The following is an 18,858-nucleotide window of genomic DNA, read 5'->3' on the forward strand; positions in this document are numbered from 1 at the left end:
GAAAATGATCCACCACACAAATAATATCTGCTGTGTTGGGGGTCCTGACTACTGAAGAACAGGGTAAAAGGGGGTTAAAAAAGCATACAGAGAAACAGATGGACTACAGTCTGTAACTGTAGAACTGCAAACTGCACCTATGTGGTGAGAGGAGCTGATAAAATGGAGAATGAGTATAGATACAAAGAGATTAATGAAGTGGCTGGTCGGTCAGTCGGTGTGCGTGTAACGTGAAGGGTTTCATTTCAAATGCATTAGAGACGGCTTTCAGAAATTCAAGTTTTATGATGATAGTTGGGAAATCATTGCTATCGTACGATTCATGCTACCTTTATTAGAAACATATAACACCATCTTCCATTCTGCGTGAGATTTATTTGTCAAAACTTGTCATATCCAAAATTGTTAAAGAATTGACATCATTCTGAAATAAAACTCAAATATGCAACATTCCACTGAATTAGTTCAAACTACAGTCACCCAAAAATAACCTAATTACAATTTAGGATTTGGACCGTACATATTTACAATAATTGTTATGACATATTTAAACACGGGTCTTTAATAGACAGTAATGAGCCAAATATATGCAGAATTACCATTTATATAGCACTTTTGAGACGGCTGTCCAAACCTCTGCTCCTAAATTTGTGAAAATATTTTTTAAATATGTTTTTTTTAAGCATTTTGTTAAGGTCTTTTTCTTTTAAAGTCAAGTTGAAAAATGTAGATTTATCTCAAAATTTAATTAAAAAAAACTATTTCAAAAATGCTGTTCTGTTTTGTTAGTTTTGTTTTGTTAGTAGGGGAAAAAAAAACAATGTTCAATAATTTATTTGAACAAAATAAACAAACATGAGGTTTAGGATCATTCAAGACAAAAGACTTTAGTTAAAAGTCCAAGTCAGTTACAAGTACAAAATGGGGTTTGCAGTAAAGTATGTTTAAGTCCAATACTTTGAGCAGCACCGGGAGTTCATGTATTTGCATAATCTTCTGCCTCACTGTCAAGTAAAGAGAACGTATTTGTAGGGATTTAACACCATTTTACCATTATCAGCATTATATATAAAAATGTGTAGGTCAATGTGGAGAGTAAATAAAGTTATATTTACATTATGACTATATTAGGTGCTGTGACCCCTGGTTTCCATCATTACCTTCACTAGTGTTTGGAGCATTGCTGTGGGGATTTGATTGCATTCAGCCACAAGAGTGTTAGTGAGGTCAGGCACAGATGATGGGTGATTAGTTCTGGATCACAAACCCCACTCCAGCTCATCCAGAAGGTGCTCCATCTATGCAGCTCCGCTGCACCACAGCCCATTGCTGGGAGCTTTATAAGCCTCTGGCTGACGTTTGGCACTGATTATGGTCATCCTGGGTTCATGAACCAGAGCATGCCATTCTACTGGCGCTGCTAATCTGTGAAAATAATTCAAGCTGTGTTGGCACAACAAAGTCAGCAACGGGTGCCTCTCACAGCAGCTGAATTTCCTAATTGAGGGCTGTCTGGATCATTTTGGACCTTTTTAAAACTGGTAGGAAAGCCGGCCACACCTTCCAGCCCCTGTCACTTTTAAACAAACATCTTAATGACGTAATGCTTTTGCGAATAACCGCTCCTGATTGGTGAAGTGAGCTTCGGCTGCCTCGTCTCCGCCAATCGCCGTGGCGTGCCGCCGAGCTCTCGTCCAGTTTGAAGTCTCGCGTGAGTGCACGCCGCTCGGCTGGGTCAGTTCCATGATGGCTGAAGATCCTGGAGGAGCTTACCGCATTTTCTCTTTCATTTTTCTCCGTTTTTCGCCACCTCTGCTACAGACATGGCAGGGCGCACAGTCTCGGTAAACGGCCACAGTCTTGCGTCGTCGTCATGCCCAAGAAAGGGAACAGAAAACGGCTGAAATTTCGAGCCGACGATGTTTGCTCGGAGTCAGGTAACGGCTAAGGAACCTGCAGCTATTTGCTCAACACAAACAAGCTTAGCTGAGGATGAAAAGCTGACTGGGTTTCCTCGAAGAGTCTACTGTTACACCAAAAACAGTCTGTATTCCCTTAAAGATATCATATGTTAATTGAATTAACGTTCCCATGACCTATGACAACTTCTTTATTTGGCGTAGTGGGTGTAGCTGGCTAGCCAGATGACTAATTTAGCTCGCTAGCTAGCTTGCTATGCTAATGTGACTTTATGGGTTGTGAGGCTGGTTCGGTAACTTTGCCAACTTTTGCCCCGCAGTAACGGTGGCTGACTACGCCAACGCGGATCCTGCTATCGTGAAGTCGGGACGAGTGAAAAAGGCTGTTGCCAATGCAATTGAAAAAGAAGGTAAGCTATTACATCCAAATACCTACACATTTCCAGCTTTTCCTCGGATGGAAAGAATTAGTGAGAGTACGGCAATGTTGGAAACGAGGGAATTTAGTAGACCAGCTAACCTACCTAAAGGGACATTCGGACCTTGAAGAACAATGCTTTGTCAGGTTGTACAGTATTGAATAGTGTAGCACTGCACCAGTCAGTCTAGTCGGTTTGGCAGATTTAACGATGTTGTATCCTTGTCTACCAGTGTTTTCTCACTACAATACCCAGCATGCGCTACGTGAATACGTCATATGTCGCTAACGCTCGCAATGTTGACTGCTAGCCTGGCCACTGGCGAACAAATGCAGACAGACGTTATATTTGGCTTCCTAGCAGAAAGGTTAGCTGTCTGGTTTTCTTCTGCATAAGCCAGCTAGTATAAATAAATAAATTTTAAGCAGCCTGCTGTCAATTACACGCCGCCAGGGAGCACTGATGAGTTAAGTCTATTGATGGAGGCGTCTGTGCATGTTTACAACAGAAGTGACTGTGGTTACATTTTTCATATTGTTTAGGGTGTTCCTGTAACATTAGCTTGCAGTCGAATGGAAGATTACTTTTTTCAGTAAAGAAAATGATGATAATGATATGTAAAGTAGTAAGTAATTTGCCTTTTTTCTCCATTCATTAATTCACACCTGGTTCCCATTTCCTTTTTTGAAGTTTATTTCTTTGTTACGTTGGTGACGCATTGCTATTACTCATTTCAGTTTTTATTTCAAACCATAACGATCTCAAACAGTAAATAGTACAGTAATAGTAGCACTCAAAGGCCCTCTAAGACGAACTCCTAGGCAGTGTGGTACAGTGGTTATTAACCCGACCCCAGAACTGTCTGCACCCTGGTCGAGTTAACTTTGTCTGTTTCCCATTACACAATGGAACAATAAAAGTGGGTGGGGTTCTCTTGCAGCTGTGTAGTCATGACATGATTTCTCACTGGTATCAACAGTAAATCCACAAATAACAGAAAGGAATCTCTAAGTTCTGGTTTAACTTTCTCTCTACAGTGATCAGTTTTATTGTATTGTTTTTATTTAGTTGTTTGTTTGTTCATTTGTGACCGTGCATGATTGCGTGTGACCAATCATTGGTCAGCACTGTTTTCAACTTGACCTATACATCTAGTAGCCAGATTGAGCATGGGTATTCAGATATTGGTCATCTTTAAACTACAACCCCAATTCCAATGAAGTTGGGACGTTGTGTAAAACATAAATAAAAACAGAATACAATGATTTGCAAATCCTTTTCAACCTGTATTCAATTGAATAACTTTATTGTTTTTTGCAAATATTCACTCATTTTGAATTTGATGCCTGCAACACGTTCCGAAGTTGTTGGGACAGGGGCATGTTTACCACTGTGTTACATCACCTTTCCTTTTAACACTCAATAAGCATTTGGGAACTGAGGACACTGATTGTTGAAGCTTTGCAGGTGGAATTCTTTCCCATTCTTGCAACTTCAGTTGCTCAACAGTCCGGGGTATCCGTTGTCGTATTTTGTTGTATTAATACTTTCAGCATTAATGGTGCCTTCACAGATGTGCAAGTTACCCATGCCATGGGCATTAACACACCCCCACACCATCAGAGATGCTGGCTTTTGAACTTTGCGCTGAGAACAATCCGGACAGTCCTTTTCCTCTTTGGCCTGGAGAACACGACGTCCATGATTTCCAAAAACAATTTGAAATGTGGACTCGTCAGACCACAGGACACTTTTCCACTTTGTGTCAGTCCATCTCAGATGAGCTCAGGCCCAGAGACGCAAGCGGCCTTTCTGGGTGTTGTTGATATATGGTTTTTGCTTTGCATGGCAGAGTTTTAACTTGCACTTGTAGATGGAGCAACGAACTGTTTTCACTGACAGTGGTTTTCTGAAGTGTTCCTGAGCCCATGTGGTAATATCCCTTACAGAATGATGTCGGATTTTAATGCAGTGCCGCCTGAGGGGTCGAAGGTCACGGGCATTCAATGTTGGTTTTCTGCCTTGCTGCTTACTTGCAGAGATTTCTCCAGATTCTCTGAATCTCTTGATATTATGGACTGTAGATGATTAAACCCCTAAATTCCTTGCAGTTGCACGTTGAGAAACGTTGTTCTTAAACTGTTGCACTATTTGACACGCAGTTGTTCACAAAGTGGTGAACCTCGCCCCGTCCTTGCTTGTGACCGACTGAGCCTTCCAGGGATCCTCCCATTGTACCCAATCATGACACTCACCTGTTTCCAATTAACCTGTTCACCTGTGGAATGTTCCAAACAGGTGTTTTTTGAGTGTTCCTCAACTTTCCCAGTCTTTTGTTGTCCCTGTCCCAGCTTCTTTGGAATGTGTTGCAGGCCTCAAATTCAAAATGAGTGAATATTTGCAAAAAACAAAGTTTATCCATTTGAACATTGAATATCGTGTGTTTGCAATGTATTCAATTGAAAAGGATTTGCAAATCATCGTATTCTGTTTTTTTTTTTTTTGTTTTACACAACGTCCCAACTTCATTGGAATTGGGGTTGTAGTTCCTAGGTGTATAGATTCTGGATGTACTGAAAAGCTTCACTGCTGTGTGTGTGTGTGCGTGCGCATGCGCGTATGAAATATATGTGTATATATAATTTATTTATTTCACTCCACTTTTTTTCCTCCCCTCCTTTTCCCATGACTCAGTATATCATGGAGTTGTCCTTTTATTTGAGTGTGGCTTTAGGCTACTGTACCCATCTCTAACTCTTGTCTCTTGCTTCAGTGAAATTACTCTGTGGGCTCGAAGCCTCCCAGGGTCCTGTACAGGAAGTTCTGTCGTCAGCATCTGGTGTAAGTAAAGATGTGCGTGACAGTAGTGAGGAGCTTGATTCAGAGGAAGGTGATGGCGAAGGCAAGGTGTCGCGTAAGAAGAAAAACAAGAGACGTAAAGGTAATTTGTGAACCTCCCACATCTGTGGTTCAGAATTCTAGTCTTGCACATATTTGGTGTTTTCAGTGCTCTAACGCACTTGATTCAAACAATAAGCAAATTAACAAGTGTTGAAGCGAATATGTAAGTAGGAAAAACACAGTTTGTGGGGCCAGTGTACGACCATTGGTGAGAACCATTGTCTTTGGTTAGAAATTACATAGATGTTCATAAGTTTTTGCAGTTGGTTTTAATTCCCATTGTGCTTTTGTAATGTTTCCTTGCAACCCGAGCTAATTATGGCTTCAAGATATCCATTAAGCCATACGCCACAAACAAGCTTTTGGTGATATAATGGATGTTAAAAAGAAACTAATGGATAATAAAGAAACACTTTGAAACAAGCAGCTGCTCTAATTCTTTATGTATGGTGTGCTATTGTGTTGCATCATATGGTTATTGATAAATATTATATGAAGTTGCCTGCCAGTACCCAGCACTGGTGCTAATGTGATTATGTTGTATTTTTATTGTAGAAAATGGTGAATGCACCGATGGAGAAGAGTATCCCATTGACATATGGCATGTTCTTGCTGCATACATACGCCCTGAAGACGTCTGCAGGTTTGCACTGATCTGCAAGAATGCCTGGACTGTCACATGCACTGCAGCATTTTGGACTAGACTGTATAAGAGGTAACGCAGTCACGCTAAGTTGTCCGTAGATATAGCAGAGTTCAGTTCTAAATTACATTTAGAAGAACTCATTTGACATTTTTCAGACTTTCAAAGCAAGCATAGCTGTTCCTGTAGATTCATAGCAGAGTTACCTAGCAATAGGAAGTAAATTTGTTTACTGCTAGTGTACATGTTGAGGAGTTTTAAGTTTTAACTTTATTTGGCTGACAATCTGGTATTATGGCTGCAACAAATACTCTGTTTGACAACTAACTGAACTGTTTGAGAATATTCAATAGTTGCAGCCCTACATGCGAAGACTACTATATAAAATATTTCTTAAATGCATTTATACCAGAAACTGTTTTATTCAGCTGTCCATGTGTCACTGACGAATAAGGTTTTAAAAATCTTACTAGAAAGGACACACAACTTGTATATTTGCATATATGTGTATTTATTTGTATATGCATTTTATATATTATGCATTAAATATAATTGGTGTTAAGCCTTTAATTGTCTAGTTTCAGTCATTAAACTATGCTGGTCTGGTTACACCATTTAACTTACTGGTTGTGCCATCTTACTTTTTCAGACTAATTTCAAGTTAAACATATATTTTGACACCAGTAGAAACTTTTGTCCTTGAACTTCTGTCCTTGAGTTCTATTAGATAATTTTTATTTTATATGTATTTTTCCCTCCCCCTTTTTCCCATGACTCAGTATATCATGGAGTTGTTCTTTTCATTTGAGTGTGGCTTTAGGCTACTCTACCCATCTCTAACTCTTTATTTATTTGTGGGAAAAAAAAATATTCATGGTTTTCCTGAGATCACACCACCTGACATGGTAAATTGAACTATTCTAAACATGACTTAAATTTAAATTTTTTCCCGACCATGGCATTGCACCATGAAGGTCACTTAGGGTCGCCTTTATGATGCAATAACCTGGTCCCTCTTTTGTAAAAGCATGTCAAAATAAAATACTTTTGTTTTTGGTTATGTTGCTAAGCAATTGAGGAAGTAAGAACTTGTGGGCAAGTTTTTCATGGAATTTTTAAAGTTGCCTTATTTTGCAATATGGTTTTTGCTTCAAAGTTTAAGCATAAAATCATGCGAACTACTCCAGAAGTGTATATAACAATTACATTTTACTATATATATATATATATATATATATATATATATATATATATATATATATATATATATATATATATATATATATATATAAATTATTTTATTTTATATTTTTTTTAGTTTAGTTAATTGGCTTGTTGATAGGACAGTTCTCCCCTGACATTTTTTGACTTTTGGAGATGAAAAGAAGCTGCCTGGATTTCATGTGGATGCACTAGGAAGTTTTTACATAAAAATGCACCTAATGTCTGTGCCTTCTGTACAAACGTTAGTTGAACAAACGTTTGTGGATTTCTTCTTATTCTCAAACGTAAAGTCTTATTCTTTACATTCATCATTATAAATAGTGACCCTCATTCAGCATCAATCATTTTATAAGCCTGTATTAGCCAGACAGCCTCTTCTCACTGAATTTTGGTAAAGAGAACCTTTGAAATGCATTGATAATCAAATTTTGGTAGGTAATTTAAGCGTAGTCATACACTGCTCAAAAAAATAAAGGGAACACTCAAATAACACATCCTAGATCTGAATGAATGAAATATTCTCATTGAATACTTTGTTCTGTACAAAGTTGAATGTGCTGACAACAAAATCACACAAATCAATGGAAATCAAATTTATTAACCAATGGAGGCCTGGATTTGGAGTCACACACAAAATTAAAGTGGAAAAGCACACTACTGGCTGATCCAACTTTGATGTGATGTCCTTAAAACAAGTCAAAATGAGGCTCAGTATTGTGTGTGTGTGTGTGTGTGTGTGTGTGTGTGTGTGTGTGTGTGTGTGTGTGTGTGTGTGTGTGTGTGGCCTCCACGTGCCTGTATGACCTCCCTACAATGCCTGGGCATGCTCCTGATGAGGTGGCGGATGGTCTCCTCAGGGATCTCCTCCCAGACCTGGACTAAAGCATCTGCCAACTCCTGGACAGTCTGTGGTGCAACGTGACGTTGATGGATGGAGCGAGACATGATATCCCAGATGCCTTCATCTTGCAGGAACTGCTGACACACTCCAGCCACATGAGGTCTAGCATTGTCCTGCATTAGGAGGAACCCAGGGCCAACCGCACCAGCATATGGTCTCACAAGGGATCTCATCTCGGTAATTAATGGCAGTCAGGCTACCTCTGGCAAGCACATGGAGGGCTGTGCGGCCCTCCAAAGAAATGCCACCCTCACACCATTACTGACCCACTGCCAAACCGGTCATGCTGAAGGATGTTGCAGGCAGCAGATCGCTCTCCACGTCGTCTCCAGACTCTGTCACGTCTGTCACATGTGCTCAGTGTGAACCTGCTTTCATCTGTGAAGAGCACAGGGCGCCAGTGGCGAATTTGCCAATCCTGGTGTTCCCTGGCAAATGCTAAGCATCCTGCACGATGTTGGGCTGTGAGCACAATCCCCATCTGTGGACGTCGGTCCCTCATACCATCCTCATGGAGTCGGTTTCTAACCAGTTGTGCAGACACATGCACATTTGTGGCCTGCTGGAGGTCATTTTGCAGGGCTCTGGCAGTGCTCCTCCTGTTCCTCCTTGCACAAAGGCAGCAGTCCTGCTGCAGGGTTGTTATCCTCCTATGGCCTCCTCCACGTCTCATGGTGTACTGGCCTGTCTCCTGGCAGTGCCTCCAGCCTCTGGACACTACACTGACACACACAGCAAACCTTCTTGCCACAGCTCGCATTGATGTGCCATCCTGGATGAGCTACAATACCTGAGCCACTTGTGTGGGTTGCAGAGTCCGTCTCATGCTACCACGAGTGTGAAAGCACCACCAACATTCAAAAGTGACAAAAACATCAGCCAGAAAGCAGAAAGGTACTGAGAAGTGGTCTGTGGTCCCCACCTGCAGAACCATTCCTTTATTGAGTGTGTCTTGCTAATCGCCAATAATTTCCACCTGTTGTCTATTCCATTTGCACAACAGCTGTGAAATTGATTGTCAATCAGTGTTGCTTCCTAAGTGGACAGTTTGATTTCACAGAAGTTTGATTTACTTGGACTTATATTGTGTTGTTTAAGTGTTCCCTTTTTTTTTTTGAGCAGTGTAGTATTGAATGAAAATGACACTTTTGAATTAGGAACCACCCCAGGCTTTCAGTTTTAGTTAAGGACAAACAGTAAAAAGTTTTACTGTGACTGAACCAGTGACATAACCACTGATAACTTCATCTCCCTTTTCCTCTCTCACAGACACTACAGTCTTGATGCAGACCTCCCCTCTCGCCTTCAGCCAGGCTCCATTTCAAAGATGCATTGTCTACGTGCTCGTGTAATCCGCTCCCTCTTTCATCTGTACGAGCCATTCAGCCTGCGAGTGTCCAAGTGTCCCCCTCTACCTGAGTCTACTCCAACCACACTACTCAATTCCAAGGTTTGTAGCCAAAACAGTGTCACTTCACTCTACCAGTTGCCTTTAACAATGTCATGAAGTCTATAGAGTGAATGATTTCCTCTCTTCCCCTATTGTAGTGCTTGCTGTTTTGGGTCAACAAAGTGTCCGGAACTAGAGCTGAGACCATGTGGGAATTCAACTTCAAGTTTGTGAAGCAGGTACTGTATACTTTTAGATTTATCACTCAACTGAAGGGTCATGTTGCCACAGTTGGTGTTAATTTGTCATTGTTGTCCTCAATTTTCAGCCAGCTAAGGTGAAGAACGGCTGTCACCAGGGACTGGAGCTGCCCAGGCTGTATAAGGACGTCCTCACCAACCCAGACTCTGATTGCTACCTGTTGCGTGTCACCACCCTCAACTTCATCTTCACTTCCGTTGTCATGGGAATGACACTAACCATGGTCAGTGACATTTTATTGCTTCTTTTGCTGTAATGGTTTTTGAAGCTCAAATATTCTGATCACTACCACCGGTTGATCTGTCAGTAGCCACACACCTAATGGGTGCTAAAGCCAGGTTAATTGGTTCCAAGTCTCTCTTATTTACAAAGCTCAGAATGGAATGACATATTTACACTGTCAGTTTGAGAACATCCATAAGTGGGCCCTCATCATCACTCTGTCAGAAAAATGATAGATTAAAATTTAAATTGAGGAATCAGCAATTATTTATTAGTATAAAGATTATGCATACTTTCAATGTTCCTACTGTTTCTCTTACAGTAAGAAACACAGCCTGATGTGCATGCCCATGTTGCACAATATTGTGTCTGCGATTTCATTTGTGATTATTTCCTATAAAATAAGTTCTAGGTCTGTTTTCTGCCATGAAGACCAGCATATCTGCTTGGCTTTGAGGCTTGAACGTACTGTGCCAGTTTGCTAGTTGGTTATGGGTTGGGTTGTTGATTGCTTATGATTGATCTGTACACATGTACAGTTGGTTCACAGGCTCTGTGCTATTAGGCTACATTTACACAGCAGGTAAAAGCGTCCCAAATCTGATTTTTCTCACCAAATCCGAATATTTTTTAAAAAAAAAATTTTTTTGGGGTTGTTCACATTATGGCAGTCATGGGCTGGAGGTTAGGGAACCAGCCTTGTGACTGGAAGGTCGCCGTTTTGATCCCCAAAGCCGACAGCACATGACTGAGGTGTCCTTGAGCAAGACACCTAACCCCCAGCTGCTCCCCGGGCGCTGTGGATTGGGCTGACCACCCCTCCGGACAAGTGTGCTCACTGCCCCCTAGTATGTGTGTGTGCTCACTAGAGTGTATGTGGTGTTTCACTTCATGGATGGGTTAAATGTAGAGGTGAAATTTCCCCATTGTGGGACTAATAAAGGTCACTTAATCTAATCTAATTATTTTTCAAATTTCACCTGTAGAAGACATTAGTCTGAATCATGCTCAAAAACCAACCCGCATGTGCAAAAGAACAATGCTTCATGTGTCGTGCTCGTCCTGAGGTAAAGAATTATGACGGCTAACGAATTGCAGTTTTGTCTTCATCAGCATCAAGGTTGATAGCTGGGCTCATCACCCAGAATGGGTTCGAGTTTGCCATAAAAGTGGCATATTATTCGGCCACAGCCACTTCTTTGTTTTCGTGTCCTCATTCTTTAAAGCATTCCTTTTTGACGATGCAGCCTCGGCCTCCTCCGGCTGCGTTCGGCTGTTTCGTTCAAAACCTCTTTGAACATGGAGCAGTTGCAACGAGTCACTTCTGGTACAGAAACATCAGCCTAAATGTTTGAGCCTCAGCAGCGTGAAATTATGACGAATGTCAAGTTGGACTGACGTAAAAGTCTGATTTCAGTATTGGATTTCAGTACCACATATGAAAACGTCTCAAATCAGAATTGAAAATGTCAAATTAAATGCATTTTTTGCTGTTCACACTGCAAGACCTCATTGTTGATGGCATAGTTTGTATGACAATTGCTCTTTCAAGTTATATCTATATAAAAATGATTGATCTTCCAGCCCCCACTGAATTACAATGTCTCTAATCATTTATTGCAGTCATTTTGTGAACTTTGTTTTTGCTTTATAGTAATGAATATATCATATTTATATCAATGGTTAACATGGAACCTGTATCATGGATTGATTAATAACTGATTAATAAACCAATTTGACGTTGTGATGATAATGGTAACTTTCATTTAGCAAAGATTGCATAGCCTTTAATTTATTTTTCATTTATATTGTTTGACCTAATTTTAGCAACTGTGATTACTTGATTGATGCTCTAAATAAAACTGGATTATCAATAAAAGCGATAGTGACTGCCTCAATCCATAGCAGATAAACTTAATCAGATCCAACTCTGTCTTTCAGTTCACCATTAACGTGAGCACAGACATGAGGCACCACCGGGTGCGGCTGGAATTCCAGGACTCCCCCATGGTCCGGGGCAAGAGGTTGCGAGGAGAACCGGGCACTCAGGTGGTGCTGGACCCTGTCCACAGTGTGCGTCTCATGGACTGGTGGCACCCTCAGTACCCCATATCCTCATGCACTTAGATCAGCCACACTTAACCAGAGTGGTGAATTAAGGCCTGCTTCCACCATCGCGAATCATTCTGCACTGCCTTTTCTCTGATGTTTTGTGTTGTGTGCTTGTGTTATGCAGTACTGCTTGGATTGTAGAGTCTCTAATTGTGCCGGTGGAAACAGGCCTTATGTGCTTTGTTCTTGTGGATTTTTGGGTTGAAGTTGCTCTTAAATGCTGGCGTACACAAAGGGCCCCATCTTACCCAACTCTAAATACTCGAAGAGAAAGACTGGTTTTAGATCTATGCAAAAGGGCAACTTCCATCCGTTATGTGGCAAAGCAGACAGGGCATTAAAACAAATAAGCTGAAAGGAAGAAACACGGCGTCTTTGCATGCGCCCTTCCATGTTTGTGTCATCCAAGTTTTATTTGTACTGTTTAATCCAGTACCCTCAGGCTGTTCTGTATGACTGAACATGACGTGTGCAAGAAAGTGTTCCTGATTTACTCCATTATGTATAGATGGTCAGGTTTTTGACAGTAATTATGTGTAGTGGCATATGTATCAATGATGGTATGTACTCTGCCTGATTTAAGCTAAAGCAACACATGAAGTTGAAAACGGAACAAATATTAATAGCTACAAACTTAGAGCAGATTTCAAAGGCAGCTGATACCATCTTTCAGATATTCCACTCTAACCTTGAAGGGTCTGTCTGCGGAGCACAAGAACTCAGCTGACCTTTACGAGCATGTCGAATCCTGTGTATTTAATTCAATGGTGCAGCCCTTTCTCAGTGTAAACTACCTTAAGTAGCTTTTAGCCATGTGTTAGCTGTAGGTGCAAAGGAGTTGCCGTTTTCTAGACTTGAGTGTTTGCTTCATGGGGCTTCTGAATGCAGCTTTTTGGCTTTACAATCATGCATGTTTGGCTAATTAAATGGCTTGCAGATGAATGTACACAGAAGGCAAGTTTCCCTTCTCAGTATTTTTCTTTGCCTGAGTGTCTTTTTGTGTTTTAAGAGAAAATCAGAAAAAATATTAACATGCAAGTAAACCTGCAGTAGAAATGTCACTCAGACTTCTTTATCGTATGGGATGTGCCACTGGAATCTTTTTTTCCACCCTGATGAAAGTTGAAAAAACGATTGAGCGGCGGGGACTCGACAGGTTTATTGTAATAAATAAATCAACCCGTCAGTAACGTTTGTTTCTCTAATGAAGGCTCAAAAGAGAAACCCTGCCACCCAGTGGTGTCCAGTACTGTGTGGAGGTAATGTTGGGGTTTTATGCACTAAATTAAAAGGTGTTAACAAATTAAAGTAACATACAGAAAACCAAAAGTGATTATCAGTGGGGTACTAATGCAATGCTGAAAGCATTTTTGGGTAAAACATGGATGAATATTTTTGTTGTGTTCAGTAAATATTTTTTGAGATTATTAAATCACTTTAATTTGCTGAATTAAAGTCCTGCAATTCACTAAATTAAATTTACACAGAAATGAAATTGAAGCTGCATTCATAAATTAAGGGGGGAAATGTGGGGGAAATAAAGATTTTATTTTCTGGTTGTACATTGCTTGTTTCTAATTGCACATATACATTTTTCTTTGGTTCTGGGAGCAGCCTGTTGACATTTTGACTTGGGAGGTCAAAATTCTGATGTTGAAATAATGACTTTCTTAAAATGACTGTGCTGAAGAAATGACTTCATCTGAATGTTGATAAAATACTGATGTTATTCTTTAGGAATTTTGGTTGTGTCCATTAATTGCTTTAACACAAATACCTGTGGGGGAATGAACTTCCATAGAAGGCACAGATGATACTCAATGTGATTACAGCTGCCCTCTGAAGAAAATACAACATGAAAATAGCCTGAAAAACCTTAAGTTCTGAAACAGGATGACTGGATAACTTCACCCAGTAATATTTCTCTATGTTCACTATACAACATATGTTTCTATAAACCACTCGCTCTGTACGAACTCCAAATAAAGCATTCAACTCGTTTAAAAGTGAACAGTGCCGAGCAGCGTTCCCTGCTTACAGCCGAGCGAACTACATTTCCCACCATGCAGCTGCGGCGCTGTGATTGGTGGCCGCGTTGTCATAAGTGTGTACAGGTGACCGCGGAGCCTCAGCGCTAGGCGCACTAACGTCGCAGAGCGCGGAAAGAAAACAAACGGCAGTAACGGACCTTCTGGCACCCGAGTTAAAGTTGTGAAGAGGCGGCGGAGGACCCTGTCTGACAGTTTCACTTCCAGAAGAGGAGAGGAGAGGAGGAACTGATACTAGCTCAGCGTTGAGACTCCTCAGCCGGCACAGAGCCTCGCGTCAGTGAAAAACCTGCTTCTGAACTTGTGTTCTTTCTGACCTTCAGCGGGTAAGTGATAGCCCATTACGCCCAACTCCTGCAGCCCAAATAAGTGCTACTCGAGAGGGGGCTTCATTTCGTTTGTCATGTTTTAGGGGCTTTATTCCAACTAGGTCTGTTTAAACAATTTATGACTGCTTGCTAATTTTGCTACTTGCTAATCTTAAAATCGTCGTCGAAGTCGCTGTAACGGCTGCTGGACTCGGTGACTGGTGTGGAAAGAGGCGAAAATCACAACCGGGCCAAACGTGTGGGGAGAAATGGAAACTGAAAAGGTGAAATTGTTGCCTTTAAAAATACGGAGACGCTTTAGGTGCTGTAAGTGCATACGGTGTTTTTAATTCCTGCAAATGGTCTAACTTTTAATCTGTGATTTACGTTGGTGTCCGCATGGGCGCTTGGCCGTTCGCGCTAAGCCGTTTTGATAGCGATACTTGAGCCGTGTCTCCATGTTTAGCTAGCATTGGTGATGGGCCTTATGTAACGCGAACTTTGCTGGAAACCTCAGGACAGGGACCAAATAGAGCGCTAGTGTGGAGCCAGAGCCCCAACCAATCGCCTCTCTTGCCCCCCTCCGGCCCTCCACCCTCCAAAGAGTTACCAGCTCTATTTACACACAATGTGTAACAGAGTTATTTCTGTCCCTCTTCAGCAAGGCCTGTGAAAATACTTAGTCCTGGCGCTGGCGAAGACAGGAATGTGTTTGACAACATATTGGGAAATGAGGACAGAGGGACTGTGGCATCGACAAAGTAGTTGCACCATAAGGACTGTCAGATCAGTGAGCTTTATCGGCTTTAGTTACAGTAATGCCAGGTGATGATATAAGGCTTGTACTGTAAGGACTGTAGCAATGACAGTTGGACTGTATCTACGTAGAATAAGACCAGATGTGGTGCCTTTAATTCAAACAGACCTCCAGAGCAACCCTTCAACATCTTGCTATATTAAGTCCAATGAAATCTATCAGATCTTATAATGAGCTCATTATAAATGAACTACATGAACAATTTAGCCAGCCCTCCATAGAAAAGCATCTGAAGTAGAGTCGTCTTTGTTCAAACCTTTCCACCTTTCACCTTTCCATCTAGTCAAGTATGGAGTGACTGAGGTATGTTGTCTTGTGTACTGAGAGCTGATAACATCGAAGGCTTGGAATTAATCCTCTTTGTTCGTTGTTGTTTAATGTCCTCCTGCAGTGGCGTAGCGGACAGAAACCGGGGATGTTTGTGTAATTTGATTAATTCGTGTGTGGGTAGACAAGTCCAAAGGTCACATGAGGTCTGTTGGGCCATCTAATCCAGCAAATTGGGGTCAGCTGAGGTGTGGTGTGATAATTTGCGAACAGCGATTTGAGAGGTTGTGTTCTTTTCAGGAAGCGTGACGTTGACGGGGTCCGGGTGACTGCTGTGGTGTAAATGTGCCTGATTTATGTTGCATTGAAGCCACACACATTAGGGGTGGACGATGTCAACCCAAATGTATGATATGATATTATTCACTGATGAGACAATAACAATATATTATGCTATTTCAAATAATAATTATAGGATTTTCAGAGCTGGATAAGCAGTTCTGAAGAATCAATACATCAGGACATAATTATTATTGATAAATATCAATATGGCATTTAAAACATGAAGCAGAACCATGACTAACGTTATCATTATTACTTCTGCTAGTACTACTACTAAATACTGTTAGTAATAATGGTAGAAACAACAGTCATATAGTAATCAGATCTAAAATGGAAGTTTATTCACAGTCGGGAAATAATAACCTATTAGGCTTGTGATATTGAGTGCAGTATGGCTCATGATATCTGGTCACACCCCCCTAGTCATGCCTGTTTGATTTGAGTGTCACCCATCATGTAGGGGTACCATGCTGTGTGTTGAAAGGTGAGAGGAGGTGCTTCCCAAAAAAGGGCCAGCTCCTAGGTAGAGGTGGGCAGTATGGTGATAATTTATCAGTGTTATAATACATAATATCATAATTTGTGAATCGCTGTATTCATAGTTTTGGATGGCTGTTTTTAAAGGTGGTATTACTAGTGTTTTGCGTCTGTCAAAAATTGAGATACATATTTTCATGATGTACAATATCTTTTAGTATCATGATGTGGTATTTTTGCTGCATCACCTACTCTGGTTCCTTACTCCAACTTTCATGCATGTGCTTCTGGTCAGTCACTTGCAAAGTACTTCACTTTTGGTTTGGTTGGTATTGCGATAGTTTGGTATTCCTTACTGTAGTTTTAATAAATCGCACTTTCATTTGGTGAGACATTCCGTGCATGGAAGTGTGCAGTGTGTTTAGCAATAATGACCACATTAAAAAAAAAAAAAATAAATAAATAAATAAATAAATAAATAATAATAATAATAAAACAAAGCTCACAATTTTACAGAATGCTCTGAGGCCAAAAACAAATCAGGACTGCTATAGCACATAGACTGCATATTTAAATAAATAATAATAATAAAAAATTGGGACTAATGATGTTTCTGATATTTTTAAATATGGCTGATGCTATAGATGGAATCTATTGGCAATCACAATACTATTGTTGGTCAGCTAAGGGCTTTAACCAGTGGCAAAGTGTAAATAGTATTTTTTTTATTTTTTTTTCTGTGTGTGTGTTATGCTTTTGGTTGTTTTATGTAAGAATAGAATAAACAGTTCAGGTTCAAGTTGTAATAGACAGGGCTGTTTGTGGTTCACCACTTTTTGGACTTGTTTAAGTATCCACAGTGATGAAATTTATATCTAGAGACAGCTTCACACCAGTGTTTACTTTGGTACAATTAAAGTGTACAAGTATATATGCACTCAGGGTGAGACACTTGTTTCTTCAGCCAGCCTACAGAGCATTTTTGCATATTTTAGTCGTACCAGACCGAGACAGTAGAAAAGTCTAAGGTGCCAGAAAATCAAGTCTCAAGGCTCCGACCAGCTATGCTACGCAAAGCCACTGTCCATATCTATCCTGTGATTCTGGTAGATAAGCACGATGGGCCGAGCATAGCTACGGCCAGCACACAGACCGATTCAATCACGTGTTGACAAGTCAGGCTGGAATTCATAATCCCCGCACAGAGAGGACAACAGCCGTGTTTGTTTTGATGTGAGTGAGTGATTTTAATCAGATAGCCCTCTAACATGCCACACGGCCAGGTAAAAGGCAACTAGAGTGCACATAGGATGTGAGGAACACATCTGTCCTGTACACATGTTTATTTAAGCAGGCATCCTTCTTTCCATCATGTCACCATCCCAGGCCACTCCAAGCCCCTGCTCTTGGTTGAACATAAACCACACAGGCGCTAATAGAAGATGTAATGTTTCTAACGTCTGATAACAGGCGATTGTTCCCCTTTTGCTGAGCGTCATGCTTTTAGACCCGTTAAGTGCACCAGATCAGATTTATGATCTATTGCGAAGCTCTTTCTTTAGTTAGCTTTTAGTTTGACCACAAATTAGAGATGTTTAAAAGCGACTGGATCAGATTACGACTACTATTATTATACTCAGAGACCGATTTGGTGTTATTCATGCTGATTGCTCTAAAAAGCTAAAAATTCTTTTCCTTTGCATCACATTTCTGACAACTTCCCAGCTGTTTTATGAACTGACACCTTTTGCAGAGCATCAATTTTTCAGTGTGAGGTAAGTTTGAACAGATGTTTTACCCAAAGTTTCTAAGCAGTGCTTTTCAGTTTCCTATTGCATATTCATGATTTGCATTAACAGAAGGGCCTTTGCATTAAAATTCACATGAATTTGATATAAATGGACCAATTAACCTCACGACCCTGATGGAGAAGCGGCTTTGAAAGTGTGTGAGTGTGTGTGTGTGAGTACCAATTAACTTGTGTATATCCACCCAATGTCCTTCTTCAGCTTTTGACACCATTCAGCTGCTCAGCTACTAATTAGTTGTTGTGAAATATGATTATAACCCTACCCAATGTTGAATTACACCAATGTGTGTGTCTCACATTGAGGAAGTCCTCAACAGTGCCTTTTTTGCAAAAGATCTTAGTAAGACTCTCTGTAAAATGGCCTTTTCCTGTAAATGTGCAACCTGTTTTGGTTCCTCTCTGGTTGTCTCGATCCGGCACCACAGGGCGATACTCTCAGTTGATGGAGCGTATAGAGAGAGAGAGAGAGAGAGAGCGAAAGAGAGCTGCAGGCCATCTAAAGCAAAGCGGCCCTTAACAACGACATACCGACACTCACTCCCTGAACAAACCACGCTAGTACATGGGAACAGCTTTTCTTTTTAATTGAAGCTCAAGTCATTATTCATGTGAGTGTTCAGTCTGTTTCTGAATTACTGAAAGCTGTCAATTTAGCCTAGGCTTATTTATAAAGCAGCCAGTAGTCATTGGGCCACGTTATGTAATTGTCAATATTTGTAGTTCACCTTCTTCACCCATACTTCGTTTTAGCAGCTGTAATTATGACTACAGGCTGTTGCCCTCGCTTCCAGCAGACT

The 18,858-nt window shown here is 40.7% G+C and overlaps 2 protein-coding genes across 4 annotated transcripts in view; both read left to right on the forward strand.

Annotated features, from left to right (window-relative positions):
- The first annotated feature begins 1,730 nt into the window (after nt 1–1,730).
- Nucleotides 1,731–13,732, forward strand: tmem183a (transmembrane protein 183A). The gene is made up of 8 exons (XM_017694724.2): nt 1,731–1,937; nt 2,240–2,329; nt 5,112–5,279; nt 5,795–5,954; nt 9,277–9,457; nt 9,556–9,636; nt 9,726–9,881; nt 11,822–13,732. The coding sequence occupies exons 1-8, from the start codon at nt 1,874–1,876 to the stop codon at nt 12,005–12,007; spliced, it is 1,086 nt and encodes a 361-aa protein (XP_017550213.1). The 5' UTR covers nt 1,731–1,873; the 3' UTR covers nt 12,008–13,732.
- A 385-nt stretch (nt 13,733–14,117) lies between these two features.
- Nucleotides 14,118–18,858, forward strand: part of tfeb (transcription factor EB) — a 45,684-nt gene continuing 40,943 nt past the window's right edge. For all 3 annotated transcript variants that reach the window (XM_017694726.2, XM_017694728.2, XM_017694727.2), the window contains exon 1: nt 14,118–14,366. The gene's annotated coding sequence lies outside the window, so the exon portion shown is untranslated. The remainder of the gene's footprint in view (nt 14,367–18,858) is intronic.

This window comes from Pygocentrus nattereri, chromosome 21, assembly GCF_015220715.1.
Source record: "Pygocentrus nattereri isolate fPygNat1 chromosome 21, fPygNat1.pri, whole genome shotgun sequence".
Classification (NCBI taxonomy): Eukaryota; Metazoa; Chordata; class Actinopteri; order Characiformes; family Serrasalmidae; genus Pygocentrus; species Pygocentrus nattereri.